Genomic DNA, 24,710 nt, shown 5'->3' on the forward strand with positions numbered 1-24,710 from the left:
GAAAACAAAACACACATCACACAGTAAATACTAAAAGTAGAATTTTAACGACCTTCTTCAACTTTGTATTTAAAGATACTGTTTACAAAGTCGATGGTACTGGGTTCTAGTATTTATAAATTGATATACTCGTAAAATGTGTCATTTTCAAGCAAAGATACAAGCAATTTTCATCCTTATAATAAGCGACATTGTGGTATCTTTTGATTGAAAACGTCATAAATGGAATCTTAATATGTCATGAATAAGTCAGTCTTATATTTAATGCTGCATTAAAACTGCTTGTTAAAATAACTTTATCCCAGGTTGCGGATCGGTGCCGGCAGGAGAGCTTTGTCAATGCAAAGAGCGCGTGCAGGGCAGGATCTGCAATGACTGCAAACCACTCTACTGGAACCTGCAATATTATAACCCTCATGGATGCGAAGGTATGTTTTCTGTTCAGTCCTACCAAGCAGCCGTAATGTTGTTGTCGTTCTATGGTACAAAGGGCCTTCGTGAGACGTCGCCATCCGCTCCTGTCCAGCCCGCGCAGCATGGTTTCCCCTATCACTAAGTCCGTCACTTTCGCACTCACATACTTGTTAGAACGAGACAGGCATGGTGATAAGCGTACCGTGCTAAGACTGCTGCCCCTCGCGCCGCGTCCCTCAGCTGCCTGCAGCTCAGCGTCGACCATAGACATAGTATAGTAGTTATAGACATGAAACCGAGCGACCAGGGGTAAGAGAAAGACATATTCATGTATTGACAGGTTAATGTATAGCAGGATAATCCTTTTTCTCTTTCACATAAATTTCGGTATTTCGCCATCGCCTACCTATGCTGCCATAAGCCGACCATGAAAAAAAACCCGGGAAAAAACATGGCGCTATTTTCTCTTTCCTCTTATAGGAATCGCAATAAGACTATCTTTCTCTATCAAAGAGTGTCAGGCCCTTGGCGTGTACAGTGTGCTGCCACGTGTGCGCCGGCCGGCCATGTCGCCTGCTCCCGTGCGGCTTCCACTTGTAAGCGATCCTGGCCGTGTTGTCCTCTGGTCTTCGGAGGGTGTGCCCTATCCACTTCCGTTGTGCGATTTCTTGTTTGACCGGGACTTGGCACTTGGGAATTGGCTTCAGCAGCCGCATTAGGGTATATTTGACTGTTTTTAAAATAAATTATTTTACACCATGCATGAAATAAAGCACCAGAAGATTAATGGAGTAACGTAGACAGCAGTTATTTTTAGACACAATTTCTATTTTAAAACTCGTATAAAACTATAAAGAGTAGGTAATTTGATTGTGACGTCACATGCTAGTGTTTCATATAAATTATATAGTAGCAAAACCGTTTTGACAGTTCGAAAAAAGAAACTGATTTGACTAGTAGTCAAATACCCTATAGTCATTGAAAACCATTTCAAATTTGTTGCCCGATGAAATGAGTTTTCTATTGACTGTTACACTGTGTAAAGATTAAAACACTGTGTTTTTATTTTTATGTGAAGCTGCAGATATTTTCGAGGCGCAATTTAAGGTTCCTTCAGATATGCCAAATCAGTTTGTTTTGCTGTCTAATTGTCATGGCTTACAAGATTAATGCTTACGTGTACACATGTTTTATCGTCCAGCAATCTTATGATTGTGATTATGATCGTGATGATGTGTTCATGAAATCTACCTAACTTAGAAACTATCCTTTCATTCCTTTAAAAATAAAATACGAGAACAGGGAGTGTTCCCAGGTAGCATTTATACGTCATTATGACGTCAGCGACGTAATTATGACGTAATAATGCCGTCATTATGACGTCGCTGACGTCACTTTGCTACCTGGGTTCTCTGTATCTTTTTACAACTGGATAATATAAAGATACTGACTAAACACCCCTTTCCAGAATGCAACTGCGACGTGAGCGGCACCCTAGGCGGGCTGGGATCATGCAACACGAAAACTGGGCAATGCATGTGCAAGCCAAATGTGGATGAGCGACAATGTTCCGAGTGCGCTGATGGATTCTACAATCTTGATGCTGGAAACATCTTCGGTTGCTCAGGTAAGGAGATTCTTAACTTGTTCATAAACGTATTCTTAGGCTGTTTTAAAACTGCAAGATTTGGGGTCGATTTGTTCTTTGATCGGCTATTGTTGTGGCGGTGTTTAAAATTACCACTGTCTAGACTTACTGCAAGTTTGAAGCAGTTTCGGTTATTTTTTAACAGAAAATTCGAAATCCGAAAAAGTTATCCCCCTGCCGCATGGCTAGAATCCAGTGAAATTCAGAATTTTGTTACACTGTCAGATTTATTACGTATAATCCCAGCATCCCAAATAGTTGATGTTTTGTTGACGAATGATGTTTTTTCCTTGCACAATTATCTGGTATATTATCCGAGCAAAACAAGTTCTTAAACTCATTTCTCTTCCACCAGAATGCAACTGCGACGTCGGCGGTTCCACCGACAACAACTGCAACAAGACCACCGGCCAATGCTACTGCCACTCCCGTGTCGAAGGCCTCCGCTGCTCTCAGCCAATCAGAGCCCACTATTTCCCTACACTCCACCAGTTCAGATACGAGCTTGAGGAAGGACAGACGCCGTCTGGTGCTGTCAGATACAGAGACTCTCAGGAGGCGTTCCCGGGACACTCTTGGAAGGGCTACGTCATGTTCTCTCTGTTACAAGTAGGTTTTTTTGGCTCCAAAGCTAATTTCAAGGCAATGAAGCTCTCAACTAATCAGAGCCCACTATTTCCCCACACTCCACCACTTCAGATACGAGCTAGAGGAAGGACAGACGCCGTCTGGGGCTGTAAGATACAGAGACTCTCAGGAGGCGTTCCCGGGACATTCTTGGAAGGGCTACGTCATGTTTTCGCTTCTACAGGTAAGTTTTCTTTGCTCCAAAGCTATCAGTTAATCAGAGCTCACTAATTCCCGATGATTCACCAGTTCACACACGAGCTAGAGACGGACATACGCTTTAAGGCGCTGTCAGATCAAGGGACTCTCAGGAGGTGTTCGCAGGACATTCTTGGAAGAGTTACGTCATATTCTCGCTGTTACAAGTAAGTTTTTTGGTTAATTTACAAAACAACACGGTTTTGTTACTTTTTGTTCATCTCCAGCATCGCCTGAGTAGTTCCATGTAGTTCTTAAGGGGCCCACTGACTGTCAGTCCGCCGGACGATATAGGCCTGTCAGTTAGAACAAAAATTTGACAGTTCCGAACAACTGGCAGGCCGATATCGTCCGGCGGACTGATAGTCAGTGGGCCCCTTTAGAGACGAGACACATGACGAGTTTTGTATTGTTGGTGCTGTTTTATTATATTTATTTGCGCATTTTTATTTTAACGGTGGAAACCTGGGAACTTTTGCTTGTAAAAAATGCGCAAGATAGCAGTGCCCTGTTTGTCGAAAGCTTGTAGCTTGTAAAACAAGTGGAAGTCCCTTTCTAACAAAAGCTGTCAAAAAGTGAACTCCGCTTGTATTACAAGCTACAAGCTTTTGATAAACAGGGCACAGGTAGCACTAATTGACTAGCACGCTAAATAGGCTAGATGACAAATTTTTATTAATGGTATCAATCGATCAATAGATCAGGTTTATTTTTATGATCAAATGTCTATATGGGACCCATTGCATTAAAGCAATACAAAAGTCAGAAATGATAGTCGTACTTCACTCGCGAAACGCTTCTAAAAAAACGATAAGTGAACCGCAGGTAGCAAAATGACGTCAGGGACGTCATAATGACGGCATTATTACGTCATTATGACGTAGCTGACGTCATAATGACGTATAAATGCTACTGGGCACGTGACGTCAAGTTCACTGAGAGCCCATTTTGAATGTATGGGCAAAATAACAAAATTGCGTTTTTGTCGGTGAAATATTGCGTTTATGTATATAGTTGCTGTATAATATTTTTTTGGATAAAATATAAGGAATCGAATGGTACCCTTACTTTTTTCCTTTTTGAAAGTTGAAAAATTACTTAAATTTTGAAACTTTCAAGTCCTGTATTTATGTATTATTTCCATATATTATTTTAATATCTACATTATTGTGATAAATTGCTCATTTGCTATCTATGTTACTAGATTTTGTTATAAAATTCAACATGTGTCATCATCCCTATTTTGTGTTAATTTGTCATGCGATTTTTTATGGATTGTCAAGATTACCAAAGTATTTATGTTTCAGAATGAAGTCATCAACGTTGTACAACTTGGCAAGTCATCTCTCTACCGCATGGTGATCAAGTACGCCAACCCGCTTAAAGACCCGGTTGTCGCCACTATACTGGTCACCCCGGAGAACCCTGGAGATTCGCAACAGACGTGAGTACATTCAGAAAGCGTAATAAAAGAAAAGCAAAATATAAAAAGAAAATCGTAGGTTTGAACCTCTGTTGTGCTGTAAAGAGCACAAAAGGTCGTGCTTGAAAAAATTGCGAAGAGATGACTTAAAAATTCAGTCAGGATCCGTATCGTTATCGTACACAGACATGAGGATAAGCTTATGTGAGCGCAATGACATAAACCGTAGAGTTGGACCATATAGCGAGTTGAGTTATATTGAGTTGATACGACGGTATTTTGGCCATTATTAATATTTATTTTGTAATTGTTTAATATTTTAATGTGCGTTTTTATTTGTTTTATGACTGACATTTTATTTATTTATTTATTTTATTATTATTTTTATTAATTTACAAAAATACAAATAGTTTATTATCATAAAGGTTGTTTACATGTGCATCGATATATCTGTCAGACTCCAAACTAGGTTGAGCCTGTATCTTGGAAGTCTGCGAAGTCTGCGATTAAATTTTAATAATTTTTTAATGTACCTATTTTATTGTTATTTCAATTGTGCTCGTGATTTTAATGAAATATCTGCAATAAAGATGAATTGATTGATTGATTTAACACATTTTTTGCTAAACTTATAGGTGAAGGGGTGTAGGGAATCTTTTATCCGGTTGATGAAGCCCGGTTTCGTAGGTCTTGGGGACTGGATAATAGTATTAGAAATGGTCCTAGTTTAGCGTCCAATGTTTTTTGTTTGTATGTTACCTTTTTCATATATGTAATCTGTGTTGTGTGCGTTAAATAAATGTATTTTCTTTCTTTCTTTCTTTAAATATTTTGAACACATGGCACAATTAGAGGGCTTGTGAAGGGAAAGTGAGAAAGTTTGCACTCATTTTCCACACTTATACCTTTCAGGCATAATGTGCTTCTAAGGCCAACGGTGAAGCCGCAACTGGTAACAGTGGCGGGTGAAAAGGGAAACACCCCCTCACCCTTCGTCATGGACGCTGGTAACTGGACGGTGACCATCAAGACCAACAAGGAAGTGCTAATTGTAAGTATCTTGTTACTGTAAGTAGTTTCCCAGGTAGCAAAATGACGTCAGTGACGTCATAATGACGTAATAATGCCGACATTATGACGTCGCTGACGTCATTTTACGTCATTTTGCTACCTGGGTTGTAATTAGTAGTGATTATCGTTTTAATTTTTCTAGTATTATAATCCTGCACCTATTAGAGAATGCCTTATGGCATCAAGTCCGCCATTTGTACTTATAATTTTAGTTGCAATAAAGTTAAAAAAATCCCTGGTTGCGTCCTAAAGGATAAGGGATATTGTGATAACTTCGACCATAAGTATTCTGGAGAAATCAGGCATCAGCCGGGCTAACACATGATTGGCGCGAGAGTATCTCGCCGCGACATAGACTATCCGTCCCTCTTTAATTCATACAGTTAGTAAAAGACGGGTCTATCTCGCGGCGAGATACTGTCGCGCCAATCATGTGCTCGGCCTACTGGCTTCAAAAAGCATCATTTTCTGAGCTGATTCTTAAAAAATCCTCCCCATACTCTGAAATGTGACAAATCTAACCTATAACTCTTCACAGGACTACTTCGTCCTTATACCCGAAGCGTATTACGAAGCTACAGTCCTCAAGAAGCTGGTAGACAGACCCTGCACCATCGGAGACCAGGATCTGTGCCGAGAGTTCAGATACCCTAAGCTCAGCTCGTACCCAACCGTTGATGCCAGTGGGCTGACATCTGCTGCTAGCGATTACTTGGATGACAATGTGGTGAGTTGACTGTTTGATCTCTTTCTGAGGGGCTAGCACGGTCACATTTTTATCGCTTGTCACCATGCCTCTCACGTTTTAACAAGTACGTAAGTGCGAACGTGACGTTCTAACAAGTATGTAAGTGCGAACGTGACGTTCTAACAAGTACGTAAGTGCGAACGTGACGTTCTAACAAGTATGTAAGTGCGAACGTGACGTTCTAACAAGTATGTAAGTGCGAACGTGACGTTCTAACAAGTATGTAAGTGCGAACGTGACGGGCATAGTGAAAGGCGATAAAAATGGAACCATGCTGCGCCCGCTGGACTCTCTTTATAGTCATTTATGTCGTAGTAACGGAAACAAGGACTTATCTGTTCTAAAATTTAATAAGTTGAACACAGCTCGTATAAATTATTCTCACTTCTTACTGATATCAATTTAACTTCTCATCTTCACTTCGTAATTCTTATAATTTGACCAAGCTATACTACGCAGACATTTCAATATCAGAGTGTAGGAATGCTAGCATAAATAAACTTCAAAATCCTATTTTCGAAATTCTCTTCCAGCAACTGAAAGAACTGGGCGTACCGGCATCCACCATACCCGTTCTAGGCACCCAACCCCTCACCTACAACTGGATTATCAAACCTAATGGCCAATACATTATAGTCGTCGAATACGTCACACCTGTCGACCGCAACGCTGTCGACATGGTCGGAAATCGCGCGAAGATCAACAGCGTAATCAATGTCAACTTCAAGACTGGCGGCCAGGAGTCGCAGGGGAGATTGGTCCTTAATGAATGTCTATACACGAAGCCGTGTAGGCAGGTGGTGACAGATGATAAGGCTCGGGCGTTTGTGGCTGAGGTGTTTGATGAGAATAATGAGATCACACTGGAGGTGAGTGGATTTAAATGTTTTGTCTATTTGCCTAGAAAATTCTGGTTTTAAGAATATCTCGTACATATCCCGTCAGAGTAACCTAAACAGCGTAATAACCAGTCTTCAGTCACTTTTTCTCTAATAACTATACAATAAATATGTTTCTATTCTGGCGTCCGTTGGCTCGTTGGGTGGACGACATTCGGAAGACTGCGGGTCACTTCTGGATGAGATTGGCTCAGGACCGGGATAAGTGGCGTACTGGAAGAGAGGCCTATGCTCAGCAGTGAGGCTGATATGATGATGAACTAATAACATTCTTCTTCTTCTTGCCCTTATCCCAGCTTATCTGGGGTCGGGCCTCCTTGTGCATCGGCGCCAGGATATTCTATCCCGGGTTGTCGTGGGCTTTAAAATCCTTCTCCACAGTTGACCACCAGGTGGCTGGTCGTCTGCCTCTTCCTCTAGATTGTGTACTGATATTGAGTATAGTTTTCACGGAGTAGATGAACTAATAACATTCGATTTAATGTTTCTACTTCTTTCTACAGGGCAACGCAGATAATCTGGCTGGCATAAAGTCAATCACGGCGATACCTCAATCGGAATGGCACTTGGCCTACATTACGCCCAAACCGTACACGCTGAGAAGGAATGGCGAGACTTTCGTCAATGGGTTTGACAATGCGAATACTAAGGAGGTATTTATTCCATTTTTGACTGTCATTTCTCGTATTTAAATAAGGCAAGCAAGAAATACTTCGCGTTGTTATCCGCTTATGACTTTGTGCCGGTCGCACGTCGTCATCGTCGTCGTTTGCGAGAGAGGGGCTGCGATCCTCGCTCTGGCTCGTATCTGGTTCAGCAGGTATCCATTGCAGTTCAGCGGGGAAACGCAGCGGGAATAATGGGGACCTTTGAGCCAGGTACGATCCATGGCATTAAAATTTATTAATGAAATTGTATATAGATTATTTTTATGTTATAGAATTAATTGCTTATTTATTTCTTAGTTTTTAGGTATTTATTATTAATCGATAAAACAAGTTTGAGTTCAGTTAGGTGACATTACACTTCAATAATCCAATTCAATCCTTAGTCCAATAATTTCCTGACTAGTCGCACTTCTTAGTAGTACAGATATTGTGTACATGATGTTTATTCTAAATGTATCTATTACCATGTGTTAATGAATAAACTATTATCTATCTATCTATCTATAATGTTCCTTAAGTCCCTTTGCTGATGCGAAGCAAATTGAGAATGAAATTTTGGTATTTTGAGTGTCATTCGCAATACGTCCCGTTCGGACAATGCTCTTCCCTTTACGCATAACATGGAGATTTTGAAGCATCGAGTACCAATATTATCTCTATTCCCACTTTAACACTTCTTCTTTTAGGATTGAAAGCGCTCGCTCATGGTTCTGAGTAGAGCTTAAAATTAGGTTATGGTTTGCAATTTTTCGTAAAATGTCCATCGTCATGACGTTATAATCGTACTGTAAAGAAAGACCGAAGCCCTCGTACGCGTATACGTATAACGCGTCTGGCCAACTCTATTGTAGCACCTGCAATAGAGTCTTTAAGACCAAGTTCGGCCTGGCCAGCCACATTCGAGCCCATAATAGGCGTAATCCATAATTGCTGAGGTCGCCGTCATCGAAACCGATGAGGAGGACTATATATAATCGTACTAGGTTGACATTAAACTTATTTCCAGGTGAAAATAGAACCCCCCGACAACAGTACCACTCCCGCATTCGTAGTAACCGGTTCGAAGCCCGTGACAGTCGATATTTCTGTTCCCACTCCTGGACCTTATGAGTTTCTGTTGCACTACCATCAGCCTGATCATCCAGGTAACTTATAAGACATTTATAGATGAAGAGTTTTTTGATGAAAGACCCTAATGTGTTAAACAAAAGCCATTGTTTATTTTGTGCGAACGCGTGGCCATTATGCCTGAGCGCGTGGCCATTCCTCAACGCGTGGCACGCGCTCGAACAAAAGAAACAATGGCTTTTTCCCCTCACTAGCTCGGAAAGCCGTCTTTTATCCTTTAAAACAAGCGGGGGGAAACGCATTTTATCCACTAGTGGGGAAAGTAATTTGACATTGAAGCGTGTTTAAGTAGCTTTTGACAGAAAACAAAACGTAAAACGCTCATAATAATGGTTCGTTCTTTATGAATTATCATTAAATAAATGGTTTGAGAATTTAATAAAAAATACCAAATATAGCTTTATTTAATGATGAATGATAATGATGATTTGAATGATTTTAAGTCATAAACCCATGTCATAAACCTTCAAATTGCATAAGAAATATTTGTTTTTTTTTTTATATAATGATGTTCCATATAACTGGCCGCACAAATTGAGTCAATGCAATTTCAAAACGCATCGTCAGAAATGTCAACATTGTCAAGTGTCAACAAAAATTTTACTTTAAAACCGCTCTCACCGTCTTCGACTCACGTAAAAATACATAAATTCCAGAGTTTTCTATTATAATATCGTAAAAAAATTTGTGATTCCAGTGATGAAGATGATCTAACGCCTGTGGATGTTGCACTTTCCTCGCTATAGTGAGGCGAAAAGTTTTGTGTTACACACGGGTGCAAATGTATTTTACTTCTCGTGTGTTCAAACACTCGCTACGCTCAGGATTCTATTTTAGACCCACTCGCTTCGCTCGTGGTTCAACTATAGAATCCTTGCTCATGTTTCAATTCCACACTCGCGGGTAAAATACAACTTTGTACCCTTGTATAACAAATAACTATTGTTCAACAAATTAGCGTCTTTGCCGTAAAACTCATTTGAGAAGATTCAAACTATACGAAATATACCAAACTTAAACCTCTGCTTTCAGAGAGCTCTATCGACGTTACCATTTCTTGCGGCAACGACATCCACGCTGGAAGAGTGACTCTACCATTCTGCGGCTCTTCTTCAGGATGCAGGGAACTGCTTAAACTACCGAGCGAGATTTTTGATGTCACTGATAACTGCTCATTAACTTTTGAGGTAAGAATGATTTCTTGGGTCTTGCTCTATCAGGGAATCTTTTAATAGGGTAGTTGACAATTTTTTTAATGGTACCAGGCGATCAGGTTTGTTTTGAGGATCAAATGTCTGTATGGGACCCATTGTCTTAAAGCAATACAAAAGTCAGAAATGATGGTCTAAGTCTGGCATCGCCACTTTACTGAGCAAACGCTCTAACACAAATGGCAACACATCGTGATGTCACTGTGTCATTTTGCTTAGAAGCCGCTTTGCTTAAGCTTGTTTGCGTAAAATGTCTCTATGTCGCACTTACATCAGATGAGTGATAGAAAGACATTACCTTTTCGTTCGCTAAACGATTGGCACCTTGGCTAGGCCCTCTGGCACAGAATAAGTAATAGTATCATACAGAACGGCCACGCACCGCCCCGCCCCGACTCGAATGACCTCGCCCCGCGACAGCAGATTGACGGCCGTTTGCCGGCAGCTCAGTACTGTTTTTAAGCAACTTACTCACACAATGACGCATGACGCGTGTTCAGACGTGCCGTTCACACATAGGAACGCAAGTTGACGCATAGCGTGTCCGCCTTGTGCCTCTGGTATAGGCAGTAAATGCATATTTGTTAAACACAACATTGAATCCACAGGGTGCGGACAACAAAGGCGTGTCCCTCCAAAGCGTGCTGATCATCGAACCCCGCTACTTCACGGAGTCGGTGCTGGTGGAAGCCAACATGATGGACTACACCAGGGAATTCATCACCCAATGCGCCAGCAACCATTATTACATCGAACCTGAGGTCACAGGTAAGCTGTATCCTTCTAACGCCAATTTAAATAAAGAGTACGACTATAGCAGGGAATTTATCGCCGGTAAAAAATATTAGGTATTATTATGTCGAGTCTGAAGTCCAGGGTTGGCAACTGTCAAAGGTTTGCAGAGATGGCGCCATCATAGCTTGCCCCTTTTTCTATGAGATTTGGCTTAAAGGACTGGCATCCAGGGCATTAAAAAAACAAAAAATTGACACATTTCTAGGGATTGACAGGGCAAGCTATGCTGGCGCCATCTGCTAAACACTTCGACCGGCCAACCCCATTAATTTAATTTAATTTTAAAATGGATTTAATTTGCCCAAACACCAATAGGGATGTTTCCTGTATTTTAAATAAATTATTTCACATCATGCACAAAATAAAGCACCAGATAATTACTCGACAAACATATAGACAGCAGTTATTTTGTGACACAATTTAATAAATCGAATAGAACTAAAGAAAGTAGGTGACTTGACCGTGACGTCAGCGTCACCTGCGCAGTTTTCATATAAATTCCACATTGGAAAATAGTTTTGGCAGTTCTAAAATAAACGTTGATTAGACTACTAGTAGAAAAGTACCCATTAACCTTTTCGACGCCGTGTCAAACACAAAAGCTGTCAATCGGACGCCACGTCACCGAAGTGTCAAAACTGAAATTGAACTTTATGCACATGCACGTAGGTCTATGTTGCTCTGTGGCCTTTGACGGATTAATCTTTCTTTGGCGTTGGACCTGCGGTGCCGATATATCCGTCATTGGCGTCCAAAAGGTTAATGCAGCTATCGTTTACAGCGATAATGCTTTCGACACAACGCCTTTTTTTTGTGTCTCCATCTATCATTTTTTTTTGACACGACGCGAAGACGACCACGGTTGCAATTCCCAAAGCATCGACTCGCTAAGTCTCGACAATCGCTCGACGTCATGGGACCGATTGCCTACAACTCCGTACCTAATGTCATTAAAGACTCGACTAGTGATGCGATATTCAAAAAGAAACTTAAATCATTTCTTATAGATCAGGCATACTATCGCGTTGCTGACTTTACGAGTGCGCCGGTAAGTAATTGACCCAGCACCGTTCGAAAACAGGTTCTAGTACCTACCTACCTACTAATAATGTTAGAATGTTACTTGTTTGTTACTTATATCTAATGATAAGGTTATAATTAAGTACTCAATAGTGTTTATGACGTGTAAAATGTACTGTTTATATTTACCAATAAAATCTGTATTTCTGTATTTCATCTGAAAACCGGCAAGAAAAAGGCGCTGACAATAACAATAACACTGTGTTTTGTCCCAGGATTCTGTCGCGACGCCGTATTCTCAATAACGGCGGAATACAACAGCGGGACACTGTCATGCGCGTGCGATGTTGAAGGATCTACGGACTTCGAGTGCGAAACGTTTGGCGGACAGTGCAAATGTCGGGAGAACGTTGTTGGTAAGTATAATGCCGGTTGTACACACGTCGAGAGTCTCTCGCCTCTCGCCGAAAGTCTTGGCACCGCTCCGACGCAATCGGAGAACGGCGAGACGAAAGGGGAGCGGTATGTATCATTATCATCATCATCATCATCAGCATCATCATCCTTAAATAATAATAAATAAATAATAAATAATAATAATAATCATCATCATCATCATGTCAGCCGATAGACGTCCACTGCTGGACATAGGCCTCCCCCAAGGCCGATCCTGTGCTGCTCGCATCCACCGAATTCCCGCGACCTTCACCAGGTCGTCGCTCCACCTCGTTGGAGGCCTACCGGCAGTTCGTCTTCCGGTACGCGGACGCCACTCCAGAACCTTCCGGTATGTATACTATGATTTTTTTCAGATGATTTTTTTCTGGCTCGGACTCTAATCTGTTAAATAAAAGCCTTTGTTTCTTTTAAGAGCGGTCTTCAGCACGTGCCAAGGCAGCCATGTAATTTAAAAACCGGCCAAGTGCAAGTCGGACTCGCGCACGAAGGGTTCCGTACCATTACGAAAAAAAACAGCAAAAAAATCACTTTTGTTATATGGGAGCCCCATTTAAATATTTATATTATTCTGTTTTTAGTATTTGTTGTTATAGCGGCAACAGAAATACATCATCTGTGAAAATTTAAACTGTCTAGCTATCACGGTTCATGAGATACACCCTGGTGACAGACAGACAGACGGGACAGATGGACAGCGGAGTCTTAGTAATAGGGTCCCGTTTTTACCCTTTGGGTACGGAACCCTAAAACAGTGTTATCTCCGAATGGGCTGTTTTATGAATTTGAACTATATAAGTAGAATGGTAAATTTGTTTTTTAAACGGGCTTGTTTCCGTTAGTTATGTCGGTAAGTAGTGTAACTGCATGAAGGAAACAATACCTTTTGTCAAAGATAGATATAACTCCGTAATAGATGGATACAGTCTAAGGAAAAAACGTGCCTCGAAAATCACGAAAATTTGATTCTCGTTCAGAGGGCGCCACTAGTTTTGGCCTAGACTCGTATAGAGGGCGTTGACTGTTTCGTTTGTTATTTATAATTTTAACGCATACCAGTGAAAGAACATGTGTCAAAATCATATAAAAATAAATAATGCAAATAAAAAAATCATTTATCCATATTTAAATACATTTTATCGTATTTTTATAAATATTTATTTATAGTTTTAAAGTGTGTCGACAGATGGCAGTGAATTTACTGGGGTTACAAAATTTACTATGACAGTACCGCTCTAGTATAAGTTACTCTATGCTTTTGTTTAACAGATTAGAGCTTGAGCCCGAAAAAATAATCTGGGATAATTCAAACTATACACACTCGTTTTCAGCCCGTCTCGGGGTCTCTCGACGAGTGTGTACAGCCGGGATTACATTACAGTTGCTCTATGAGGGCTACCGTTTTTGTGCTCACCAGTTGGCGCCACTGTAGATGTAGGTCCGGAAAAACAGATCTCAAAATTTTTCTATGCTCATTTTTATAAAATCAATACGTTCTAAAATATACACAAAGGTATTTGAACGTCTAAATGTGCCATTTATTCAACCTGTTTAATTTTCGCACTTAAACTATCGTGAGACATATTTCAAAATATTTATCAGTACGGTTTTTACTCACTATTATTTTTAGTCGCTTTTGGAATCCGAAACATGTCGCCAAAAGCGACTAAAAATAATAGTGAGTAAAAACCGTACTGATAAATATTCTGTTTAATTTTGCATATATTTTAGTTGGCACTTTTTTAAACCACTAACATTTATTGACCTATATCTATTGTTTACCATGATTAATCAAAGATGGACAAAGATTTACCACAATTATGAATAAGGAGTGAAAATTCCCGATAAAAAAGCTTGAAATCCCCAAAACTTCTATGCATTTGATATTTTGAAATTCTTGACTCATAGGATATTTTCATCCACCTTCTTCGGTCCCAGTAGTATATTTTCCTCATTGAAATGATGATGATGATGATGCTCTCTTGACCGATTTCGGCCACAGCGACTGTGTGCTCTGGAGTAGGCAATTTTTAATTCGCGTTATTAGCGTGTAGCTGATCCGCTCTCTGGTGCGCCCTTAGGTGGCTCACGTACCCTATCTTCTTGCTAAATACTCGAGCACATTTTGGGCACGTCAGCGCACCACCTACATAGTTGTAGCAAATCGAGGTTGGCGGCCGAGCCTTAAACTCATCTCGTTTCCTGTCGAGCTCACTGCGGCGTGACTCGATCGTGAATGAGGCGAAGCCACTCGGGCCGCTGCGCTGCCTTCCGCTCCCAGACCGAGGGTTGTAGTTTGCATCTCTTCATATGTCTTTTCAGAACATCCTTGTATCGCAAGTGCTGGCCACCACTTTTAATTGAAATATGAAATTGATATGTGTGTTTATTTTCAGGTCGCACCTGCGAAGCTTGTAAAACTGGCTATTATGGTTTCCCCAACTGCAGGCCTTGTCATTGCTCTCAAGCTGCCATTTGCGATGACGACGGTAAAAATAATGTTTTTTTTATTCAATTAGTTGACTAAACTATTTTGAAATGAATATTATAGTTGAGTTGGGAGCCCATACATAAGTACCCAATAACAGTTTGGTATACGAAATCGTAATTCAACCATTACAGTCGAGTAGAAAAATAATATTTTCACATCACCTATTCGAAAATGGGCTTATTCCTCCCCGCTAGGAGGGACCAGTGGCACTTTTCCTCCCTGCTAGGCGGTATCAAAGTGGCACTTTATTCCCTACTAGGAGGGATCAAAGTGGTACTTTTCTGTTCTACGACGTTTTTTTTTTCTTTTTTGCTTAATATTTTTTTAGGTTATTAATATTTTGGAACATAATAATTTCCTCATAGGTGATATGAAAAACAGTGTGTGTCATATGTCAGCAAAATCATTTCCAGTCTTGGGCGTTATCACTTGAATCCCTCACTACGCTCAAGATTCTATTTTAGAATCCCTCGCTACGCTCAGGATTCAATTGTAGAATCCTTCACTTCGTTCAGGATTCAATGTACGCGTTGTAAATATGTAATTTTGCTCCCTTGTGACACAATCTACTATTAGAATAGACTAGAACCACACGGTGTTTTCAGGTCAATGCATCTGCCCTCGCAACGTGATAGGCGAGAACTGCAACGAGTGCAAACCTCTGACGTTCAATTTCGACGAATACCGCGGATGTGACGACTGCAACTGCAATCCGCTTGGCGTGGTCGACGGGAATCTGGAGTGTGACAAGCAGAGCGGGAACTGCCAGTGAGTTTACTAATATAATAGATTTTAAACTGTTGTGAGACAAACATCAAATGTCGCGCGAGTAGCTCAGTAAACAAAAAAGCTCAAGTCAATGCATCTGCCCTCGCAACGTGATAGGCGAGAACTGCAACGAGTGCAATCCTCTGACGTTCAATTTCGATTTCGACGAATAACGCGGATGTGACGACTGCAACTGCAACCCGCTTGGCGTGGTCGACGGGAATCTGGAGTGTGACAAGCAGAGCGGGAACTGCCAGTGAGTTCACTGTATATAATCGAATTTAAACTGTTGTTAAGGGGCCCACTGACTATCAGTCCGCCGGACGATATCGGCCTGTCAGTTAGAACAAAAATTTGACAGTTCCGAACAACTGACAGGCCGATATCGTCCGGCGGACTGATAGTTAGTGGGCTCCTTTAGTGAGGATATAATAGGATAGAGCGGTACTGTCATAGTAAATTTTGTAACCACAGAAAATTCACTGCCATCTATCGACACACTTTAAAACTTAAAATGAAGATTTATAAAAATACGCTGAAATGTATATGGTACAATTTTTTTTTATTTGTATTAATTATTTTCATATGATTTTGACCCATGTTCTTTCACTGATATGCGTTAAAATTGTTAAATAACAAACGAAACCGTCAACGCCATATATCCGAGAGTAGGCCAAAGGTAGTGGCGCCATCTGATCGAGAATCAAATTTTGTTGATTTTCGAGGCACGTTTCTTCCTTAAGGGGCCCATTGACTATCAGTCCGCCGGACGATATCGGCCTGTCAGAACAAAAATTTGACAGTTCCGAGCAACTGACAGGCCGATATCGTCCGGCGGACTGATAGTCAGTGGGCCCCTTTAGACTGTATCCATCTATTACGGAGTCATACTAACATCGAATGTCGCGCGAGTAGCCGGGTCCTGAATTTAATTTGTTCTTAGACTATCACTTTCCGCCGGCAAATCAGTAGATCTACTTTGCAACTTAGATCATAGATCAGTCGTCTCAGTAAACAAAAAAATCTCAAGTCAAGCAGTCATATAAACTTTGGTAGCTCAGTTGGTTCAAAACAGTTGAACTGGTTTTCCAGGTCAGGAGTTTGAGACTCGCGTGATTTTTTGCAATTTTAGGTTTCCGCACCGCGCGGGTAAAAACGGGACTCTATTACTAAGACTCCGCTGTCCGTCTGTCTGTCTGTCACCAGGCAGTATCTCATGAACCGTGACTAGGTAGACAGTTGAAATTTTCACAGATGATGTACTTCTGTTGCCGCTATAACAACAAATACTAAAAAGTACGGAACCCTCGGTGCGCGAGTCCGACTCGCACTTGGCCGGTTTTTCCTCTTTACTTTTGTTTTAAATGCTGGCTAGTTCGTTTACTGGACGATGACAAATACTTGGAGCTTGACAATACCACAGAATAAGTAATAGTATTATCATACAGAACGGCCACGCACCGCCCCGCCCCGACTCGAATGACCTCGCCCCGCGACACCAGATTGACGGCCGTTTGCCGACCGCTCAGTACTGTTTTTAAGTGTTTAAGCAACTTACACTATGACGCATGCCGCGTGTACAGACGTGCCGTTCACACATAGAAACGCAAGTGATTTTTGATGCGCCTTGTGACAATACTAATTTAACTCCTAACTCCTCAGATGTAAAGAGAACGTGGTAGGCCGCGTGTGCGACCGATGCGTGCCCGGACACTACGCGTTCCCCGACTGCGTTCAGTGTTCGTGTAATACGGACGGCACCACTGACGACGTATGCGACCAGGATACGGCGCAGTGCTACTGCAAGAAATACGTGCGATCACAGGTACGACAATTAATCCCAGCCTCGAAAAGGTATTGCTATTACTCGTCGCTATTTCAGTGCACAAGGTTGCCCGCCTTGCACTTCAGGGCTTCTTTAAGGTGGAAAGTGCTACGACATGCTCACGACCTTCAGACATAATGATTTGACATGGATACTTCCATGTCAAATCATTATGTCTGAGATTGCGTTCAGTGTTCGTGTACGGACGGCATCACTGACGACGATTGCGACCAGAACACGGCGCAGTGCTACTGCAAGAAATACGTGCGATCACAGGTACGACAATTTGCACTTCAGGGCTGCTTTAACCTATTACCGCCCATTGTACCCACTTGAGTACACCTGGGTTAAGGTGTTAGATTAGATTTTCTACTGTATACCTAGCAGCATTAAAAAAATGATGGATTCCAAAAAGTGGGTGTGGGCGGTAATGGGGTAAGGTGGAAAGTGCTAGGACAGTGCTCACGACCTTCAGACATAATGATTTGACATGGAAGTACATTCCGCGATTGCGGTCAGTGTTCGTGTACGGACGGCACCACTGACGACGTTTGCGACCAGGACACGACGCAGTGCTAGAAATACGTGCGATCACAGGTACGATTTTTTTTTCTTAGATAAAATAGTTTTTACTCTCATCGTCCGTATCCACTCGATCTTGATTAAAATGATCCCGTCATTTCTTTCGCAGGCATGTGACGTCTGCCAAGAGGAATACTTCAACTTGCAGGCCAGCAACCCTGACGGATGCACCAAGTGCTACTGCTTCGGAAGGACAACTAGGTGTTCCAGCTCATATCTCACTTGGGTTAAGGTGAGCCAAAAATACTGTACCTTCGTAATTTGTAAAATAAGAGAGCAAACTTGGTTTTTGCTAAGAGCGCAAGATTCTATAAGAAAATCACTCTATTTTCTTTAATAACTTCTAAACTATTTATTTTAAAATTACAAAAAAAAAAGTTTGAGATTCTTAAAATAAGGTCTTTCATTTGATATGCAACACGATATAGTTTGAAAAACTTTATTTTTTTAATTTTATTATTTACCCCGCAAAAGTGGCCCCCATGTTTAAAATTAATTTGTTTACGTTACATGCCCGTCTTTGGGTCATAAATTTGCATATGTGTACCAAAAATTAACTTAATTGGTCTAGTAGTTTTAAAGAAAATGGGCTGTTACAGACGGATAGGCAGACAGACGCGCAAGTGATCCTATAAGGGTTCCGTTTTTGCGGTTTGGGGTACGGAATCCTAAAAAGCGCTACAAACTAAAAACTCAGATATCTGAGCCTACTGCACCTTAATTGTCATCGACGTATCGCCGCTATACTTACTCAATCTCGTATCTGCAACACTCATTTGATGACAAAAACACCCGTGTTCCGAATGAAAGAAAAGCGATAGTTCCATCAAATGATTGTTGCAGATATGAGGTTGAGTAAGTATAGCGACGGTATGTGATTATTCAAAAAACATAAACAATAACATTCAACTAAGTACCCTTCTTTAAATTATATAAAATCTATAATCCGAAATTCACTCTTTTTAGCTGGAAGGCATGACCGGCTGGCACCTTGTGAACGTCGAAACCAACCGCACCATATCTATCTACCCGCACACCGCACCGCCAAGTCAAGTAAATGATACCATCATAGGCGTGGAGCTGGCTATTGACAAGGATCACCAGAAACTGGTCTACTTTGCTGCACCTGAACACTTCATCGGTAAGTATTTCTTTTTTTGATCCATCCCTCAGCTTATTGAAGAGACAGCAGTTGATAATGGCTCCAGATAGGACTATCAGTCACCTGAATACCTAACCGTTATTACTACATCCCTTCTCATAACTAACTTAGCGGTTTCACTCACGTGTTTTTAGTCACTCGCGCGACATGTTTCGGAGAGCCTATGTCTCCATTTTCAAGCACTAACAGTGCCTGAGTGAAACCGCTAAGTTAGTTAAGTTAATATGTCTCACGATAGTTTAAATTCGATTACATCCCTTCTCCTTGTCGAGGAAAAACCTTTATCTTTCCGTCTGTCATTTGATGATGATCCTTCCGGCCGATTTCGACCATGGCGACCACTTCGACTCCTAGTAACTAGGAGCTAACTGTTACAGTTAGCACGGCGCTCGTGCGCCCGAATATGGCTGATGTAGCCGATCTTCGAGGCGAACCCCCGTGCACATTGAGAGCACGTGAGAACACCAGCCACATAATGGTAATGAATGGAAGCAGGCTGGCGTGCTTTCAGCTCGTCGCGTTTAGCATCGAGGTCAACTATGCGTTGCTCCTCGAAATCGCGGACTTTGCTTATACCTGAGGTATATGCATAAAAGAAACACGCACGTCCGTTCACTTAGCTATTTATTGCGAGACTAAATGGTCTGCAGAGGGCGCATCCGAATGCACCGCGATACATGACAAGTACCGTTAGGTACGTAAGTAGGTACATACATTACATCACTCTCTTCTTAAACATTATTTAAATATTTAAATACTACATACTTTAAACACCATGCCTTCTCCTTTCCAAGTACCTACTCGGTAAGTAACTATATATAACAAAAAGGAATGCACAACACTACTGTTATGTTTCAAGGGAAACAGTAAACCAAACAATATTCTTAGGTGAATCTTAAGTCTACGGTAAGTAGGTATAAAAATAGCATGCCTTATATGAGGAAAACTTTAACTACCTACTATAAAAAAAAGGTTCGATAACGCCGTCATTCATAAAATATGTTCATCTACAATATCTAGATATTTTTTTCTTGTTCCAAGTGAAGGATATTATAACTGGTTTCTTTTATCTAATTACCAAAAAAATTGTTTATTTGAGATTGGGTCATTAGGAGCGTTAATTGACACCATTAAAATGTTGCTGGGAATATGAATAAGGGAGTTATCGGATGTTCAAGTATTATATTACGATAATTATTTACAGTCTTAGAGCCTAAATATAATTCGCGAACTATGTAAATGTTTACGCACTCGAATTACATAGGCATTTCTGGCACTAATTAGTGTTTTCTTTATTAATGATAACAATATCAAGAATATAGTTAGATATCTAATTATGAATGATATAATCCATACAGTTACAGAAATACCTGAGAAAATTAGCTTCTATTTTTTTTTTTTTTTTTTAACACTACGATCATAATGGTACAATACCTATAGTCTTTCACAAGTTATGCTTAAGTACATTTGTTTGGAACAGTTTAATATGGCACTAGTGATCCTCAACCCTATACCAAAACGTTACATGGCACAATTTACAGTGACTAGTCTAACAAAAAAAAAATTTAAAGTTTATATTTTGGTGGATTTTTTTTTCTACATTCTCTGACAGGTCTAGGTAACTGGGGCGGTTTAGATGGTGGGGTGGAAATTGTTGTAGGCGACAAAAAGAGGTCTTCACTACCGTCTGACCTTGGCGAGGGCTGCGGCGTTACGGACCGCGCGTCCGCCGGCCGGCTCGGACCTGGACTCGCTCCGCTCGAAGTGGGCGGTCGACCTTGATGACTGCGCTGCGGCGTACTTGTGGCTATCGGTGTATCGGGACGGTCAGGGATGGCATCGCCAGTATGTTGCACTGGTTCGGGCCGAGGTACCTGCAAAGCTGATGAGTCACCTGGGCAGGTTAACATACTTGATCGCCGCCTTAACTGATCAACGTGCCTATGTACCTCCCTATTTAAGTTATCGCGCACTGTATAGTCCGTAGTACCTGTCCTCTGAGTAATACGACCAGGAAGCCATTTCGTATCTCCCTGATATTGCCTTATCCATACTTTATCTCCTGATTGGAGAACCCGATTAGGGCTTAATCGTATGTCCGCTTGTTTCCTCTGTGCCTTACGAACCCTATCTTCACAATCTGGACGCAGTACATCTAATTGGGTACGAACCTGCCTGCCAATCATAAGCGTAGTTGGACTTTCTCCTGTTGTGCAGTGTGGCGTATTTCGGTAATGTAATAAGAAATTACTGATAGCTAAATTAACATTGTGTTTTTGTCGCACGGCTTTCTTTATAACCCGTTTAATTATTCGAACCGCATTTTCAGCGGCTCCATTAGACGCGGGGTGATATGGAGCTGAGTGTACATGTTCAATACGGTTTTTTGTTAAAAAGGTCGCGAACTGTGTACTCGTAAACGGAGGGCCGTTGTCCGAAACTATTTGTCTAGGGAAACCCCATCGAGCGTTAACTTCACACAACTTTTCAATGGTGTTATTAGCCGAGGTACTATTTACCGGGAATACCTCGAGCCACTTTGTTCGAGCGTCAATCATAACCAAATACGTTACTCCATAAAGAGGTCCTAAAAAGTCTAAATGAACCCGCGTCCACTGGCGCGAGGGCCAGCTCCACGGGCACGGCGCGTGGCGCGCGGGCGCCTCCGCCTCGGCGGCGCACACGCCGCACTCGCGACACGTGCGCTCCACCGCCTCGTCTATGCCCGGCCACCACACATAGCTCCGGGCAAACGCTTTTGTCTTTACGATTCCCATATGGCTCTCATGTAACACGCTTAAAACCCTATCTCGGCAACCTTCCGGTATAACCACGCGATGGCCCCACATTACGCATCCTAACTCTTCGTACAGTTCTAGCCTACGGTTAAAGTACGGTTGTAAATTTCGCATTTCAACTTCCGTCGGCCAACTGGACCGTATATATCCTAACACTCTGCTCAAAGTCGGGTCGCGTTGTGTTTCTTTTTTAACATCGTGATAATCTAATAACAATTCGTTGTGGGCGAAATGTAAATACGTTTGCTCGGGCGGCGGACCGTCTAGCGACTCGGCATTTTTGATCGGCACGGGCAAGCGCGACAAGCCATCTGCGCCATTTGCATCGGTGCGTACGTACTCTATATCATAAGTATATGCGGAAAGTTTAATCGCCCACCGCTGCAATCGGCTAGCCACCATCGCGGGAATACCCTGCTTGGAACCAAAAATACTAACGAGCGGTTTGTGATCCGTTCGTAATGTGAAATGTCTGCCATAAAGGAATTGATGTAATTTCTGTAAACTGAATACGATTGCTAACGCCTCTTTATCTATTTGCGAGTAATTACGTTCCGCCTCATTTAAAGAACGCGAGACGTAAGCCACTGGTCGTTCGCGCGCCCCGCCCGCGCCCGCGCCCGCGCTGTCCCCGGGCTGTGTCAGCACGCCGGAGATTCCGCGGCTGCTCGCGTCAGTGGTCAGCGTCAGCTGTTTGTTGGGATCGTAATGACTTAACACCTCCGCGCTCACTAACAGTTTTTTAATACTTTTAAATGATTTTTCGCATCGTTCATTCCAATTCCATACGGCACCTTTCCTAAGTAAGTCATACAAAGGGGATAGAATCGTACTCAAATGCGGTACAAATCGAGCATAAAAATTAACTACCCCTAAAAATGACCTTACATCTTTCACATTGAGAGGTCGAGGTATCTTAAGGATACCTTCTATCTTGGTGGAATCTACTTTAATTCCGTCTTTTGAAATTACATATCCCAGATACTGTACCTCTTCTAATAAGAAAGAACATTTACTTTTCTTTAATTTCAATCCATGACCGTGAAGCCGTTTCAAAACTTTTTCTAATGTCCCCAAATGAGAATTTATGTCCGCGGAACCAATAATTATATCATCGAGAAATACTTCTACTTGAGGTAGATCTTTCAACAAGTTGGACATAATTCGCTGGAATATACCAGGGCTGGAAGACAATCCGTAAACAAGTCTATTATATCTGAATAATCCCTTATGCGTGTTGACGACGGTATACTTTTTAGAATCGTCTAACTCCACCTGATTATACGCCTGCGTCAGGTCAATTTTTGAAAATACGCGGGCACCATTGAGTCTCACTAAAAGGTCATCTATCTTAGGAAGCGGATACCTATCAATCAGCAAGGCGGGGTTCAAGGTCACTTTGTAATCTGCACAGATTCGCAAACTCCCATCAGCTTTACGTACCGGTACCAGCGGCGTGGCCCACTCCGACGTGTCGACCGGCTCGATGACGCCGCAGCGCAGCATCTCGTCCAGCTCCGCCTCGACGCGATCGCGGAGCGCGTACGGCAGCGGCCGCGCACGGCAGAACACCGGCGTAGCCCCTTCACGCACTCGGAGTGTCGCTTTTCCACCACTAAACCGCCCGAGTCCTCCGCTAAATAACTCCTTATATCTGTCGAGCAAAGTACATAAATCATTATTAAGGGACTCGTTAAAGTTAAATAAATACTCTTTATAAAACCTAGGAACCCGAATCTGTAACTCTGTTAGCCAGTGTCTGCCTAATAGTGGGGTACTGCCACCCTCAATAACAAACAGTTCTAACTTTTTCAATCGGTTTTCAAATCTAACCACGGGCCTTATGACCCCTAGGGGTCTAACACGGCGGCCATCATAAACTTTTAACACCAAAGGAAACTGTTCCAACGGTCTGTATTTAAAGTACTTATTATAAGTATCACTACTTATACACGACACCGCGCTCCCTGTGTCGATTTCCATAGACAAAACTTCATCATCTACACATAACGATAGGCTTACCGATTTATAATCGTTTAGGCAGAGATGATACAGGTCTTCTTCGACGTCGGACCCCGACGTACCCTCTCCTTCATACTGAGTCTCGCCATCCTCTGCCAGGACATGGTGTAGGGCGCGACTGGGGCGCCGCGCGCCCCTGCGGCCGCCGGTGCCCCGGCGCCGGGCGCCGCCACCGCTGCTACCGCTCGCCCCACGAGCGCCGCCGCCCGAGCCACGGGCGCCGCTGCCACTACCACCTGCCATCCTTGCCGGACACACGCGTTTTAAGTGACCTACGTTACCACATTTGTTACACTGAAAATCTTTGTAAGGACATTGGACGTCACGGTGACCTAACCTTCCGCACACTGCACAAATTACATTGCTAGCGCCATTACCGCCACGCGGCTGCCACGATGTGAGTGCATGTACCGTCTCGGCTCTCTCTCCCGCATCGCCCTTCTCGCTCACACTCGGGCGTTCTACCATCGCTGCGTCCTTCTCGGCGGCTTCCAACGAAAAGGCTAGCTGTACGGCCCTAGTATAGGTTAACTCAGTCTCAGCAAAAAGGCGTTGTCTAATTGTGTCATTCTTCAACCCGCACACAAATTGGTCCCGCAGATTGTCCTCTAATGTTGTGGAGAATTCACAATGCTTGGCTAATTTTTTAAGGTCCGTTAGATTCTGAGCGACCGTTTCCTTATCTCCCTGTCGCCTCTGACGCAACCGGTATCGCTCCGCCATGAAAGATGGTTTGGGTTCGATGTGTTCAGACAT

The 24,710-nt window shown here is 42.2% G+C and overlaps 2 protein-coding genes across 2 annotated transcripts in view; one reads left to right on the forward strand and one right to left on the reverse strand.

Annotated features, from left to right (window-relative positions):
* LOC134754575 (laminin subunit alpha) overlaps nt 1–24,710 on the forward strand; it is a 103,692-nt gene that overhangs the window by 34,290 nt on the left and 44,692 nt on the right. The window contains exons 15-31 of the mRNA XM_063690892.1: nt 306–428; nt 1,883–2,041; nt 2,418–2,671; nt 4,195–4,331; nt 5,223–5,361; nt 5,920–6,108; nt 6,663–6,998; nt 7,532–7,681; nt 8,703–8,841; nt 9,857–10,011; nt 10,644–10,803; nt 12,126–12,266; nt 14,703–14,795; nt 15,403–15,565; nt 17,228–17,390; nt 18,082–18,204; nt 18,939–19,113. Of these exons, the coding sequence (XP_063546962.1) occupies nt 306–428; nt 1,883–2,041; nt 2,418–2,671; nt 4,195–4,331; nt 5,223–5,361; nt 5,920–6,108; nt 6,663–6,998; nt 7,532–7,681; nt 8,703–8,841; nt 9,857–10,011; nt 10,644–10,803; nt 12,126–12,266; nt 14,703–14,795; nt 15,403–15,565; nt 17,228–17,390; nt 18,082–18,204; nt 18,939–19,113 (2,799 nt within the window). The remainder of the gene's footprint in view (nt 1–305; nt 429–1,882; nt 2,042–2,417; nt 2,672–4,194; nt 4,332–5,222; nt 5,362–5,919; nt 6,109–6,662; nt 6,999–7,531; nt 7,682–8,702; nt 8,842–9,856; nt 10,012–10,643; nt 10,804–12,125; nt 12,267–14,702; nt 14,796–15,402; nt 15,566–17,227; nt 17,391–18,081; nt 18,205–18,938; nt 19,114–24,710) is intronic.
* On the reverse strand, nt 20,669–24,605 carry LOC134754544 (uncharacterized protein K02A2.6-like). The gene is made up of 2 exons (XM_063690847.1): nt 23,955–24,605; nt 20,669–23,586 (listed from the first exon to the last, which is right to left on the reverse strand). The coding sequence occupies exon 2, from the start codon at nt 23,436–23,438 to the stop codon at nt 20,700–20,702; it is 2,739 nt and encodes a 912-aa protein (XP_063546917.1). The 5' UTR covers nt 23,439–23,586; nt 23,955–24,605; the 3' UTR covers nt 20,669–20,699.

The sequence above is a fragment of the Cydia strobilella genome, chromosome Z, assembly GCF_947568885.1.
Source record: "Cydia strobilella chromosome Z, ilCydStro3.1, whole genome shotgun sequence".
In the NCBI taxonomy this organism is placed as follows: Eukaryota; Metazoa; Arthropoda; class Insecta; order Lepidoptera; family Tortricidae; genus Cydia; species Cydia strobilella.

Coding starts and splice junctions, on each gene's coding strand:
- LOC134754544 (XM_063690847.1), bottom strand. CDS start 23,438: ATGCTGCGCTGCGGCGTCATCGAGCCGGTCGACACGTCGGAGTGGGCC.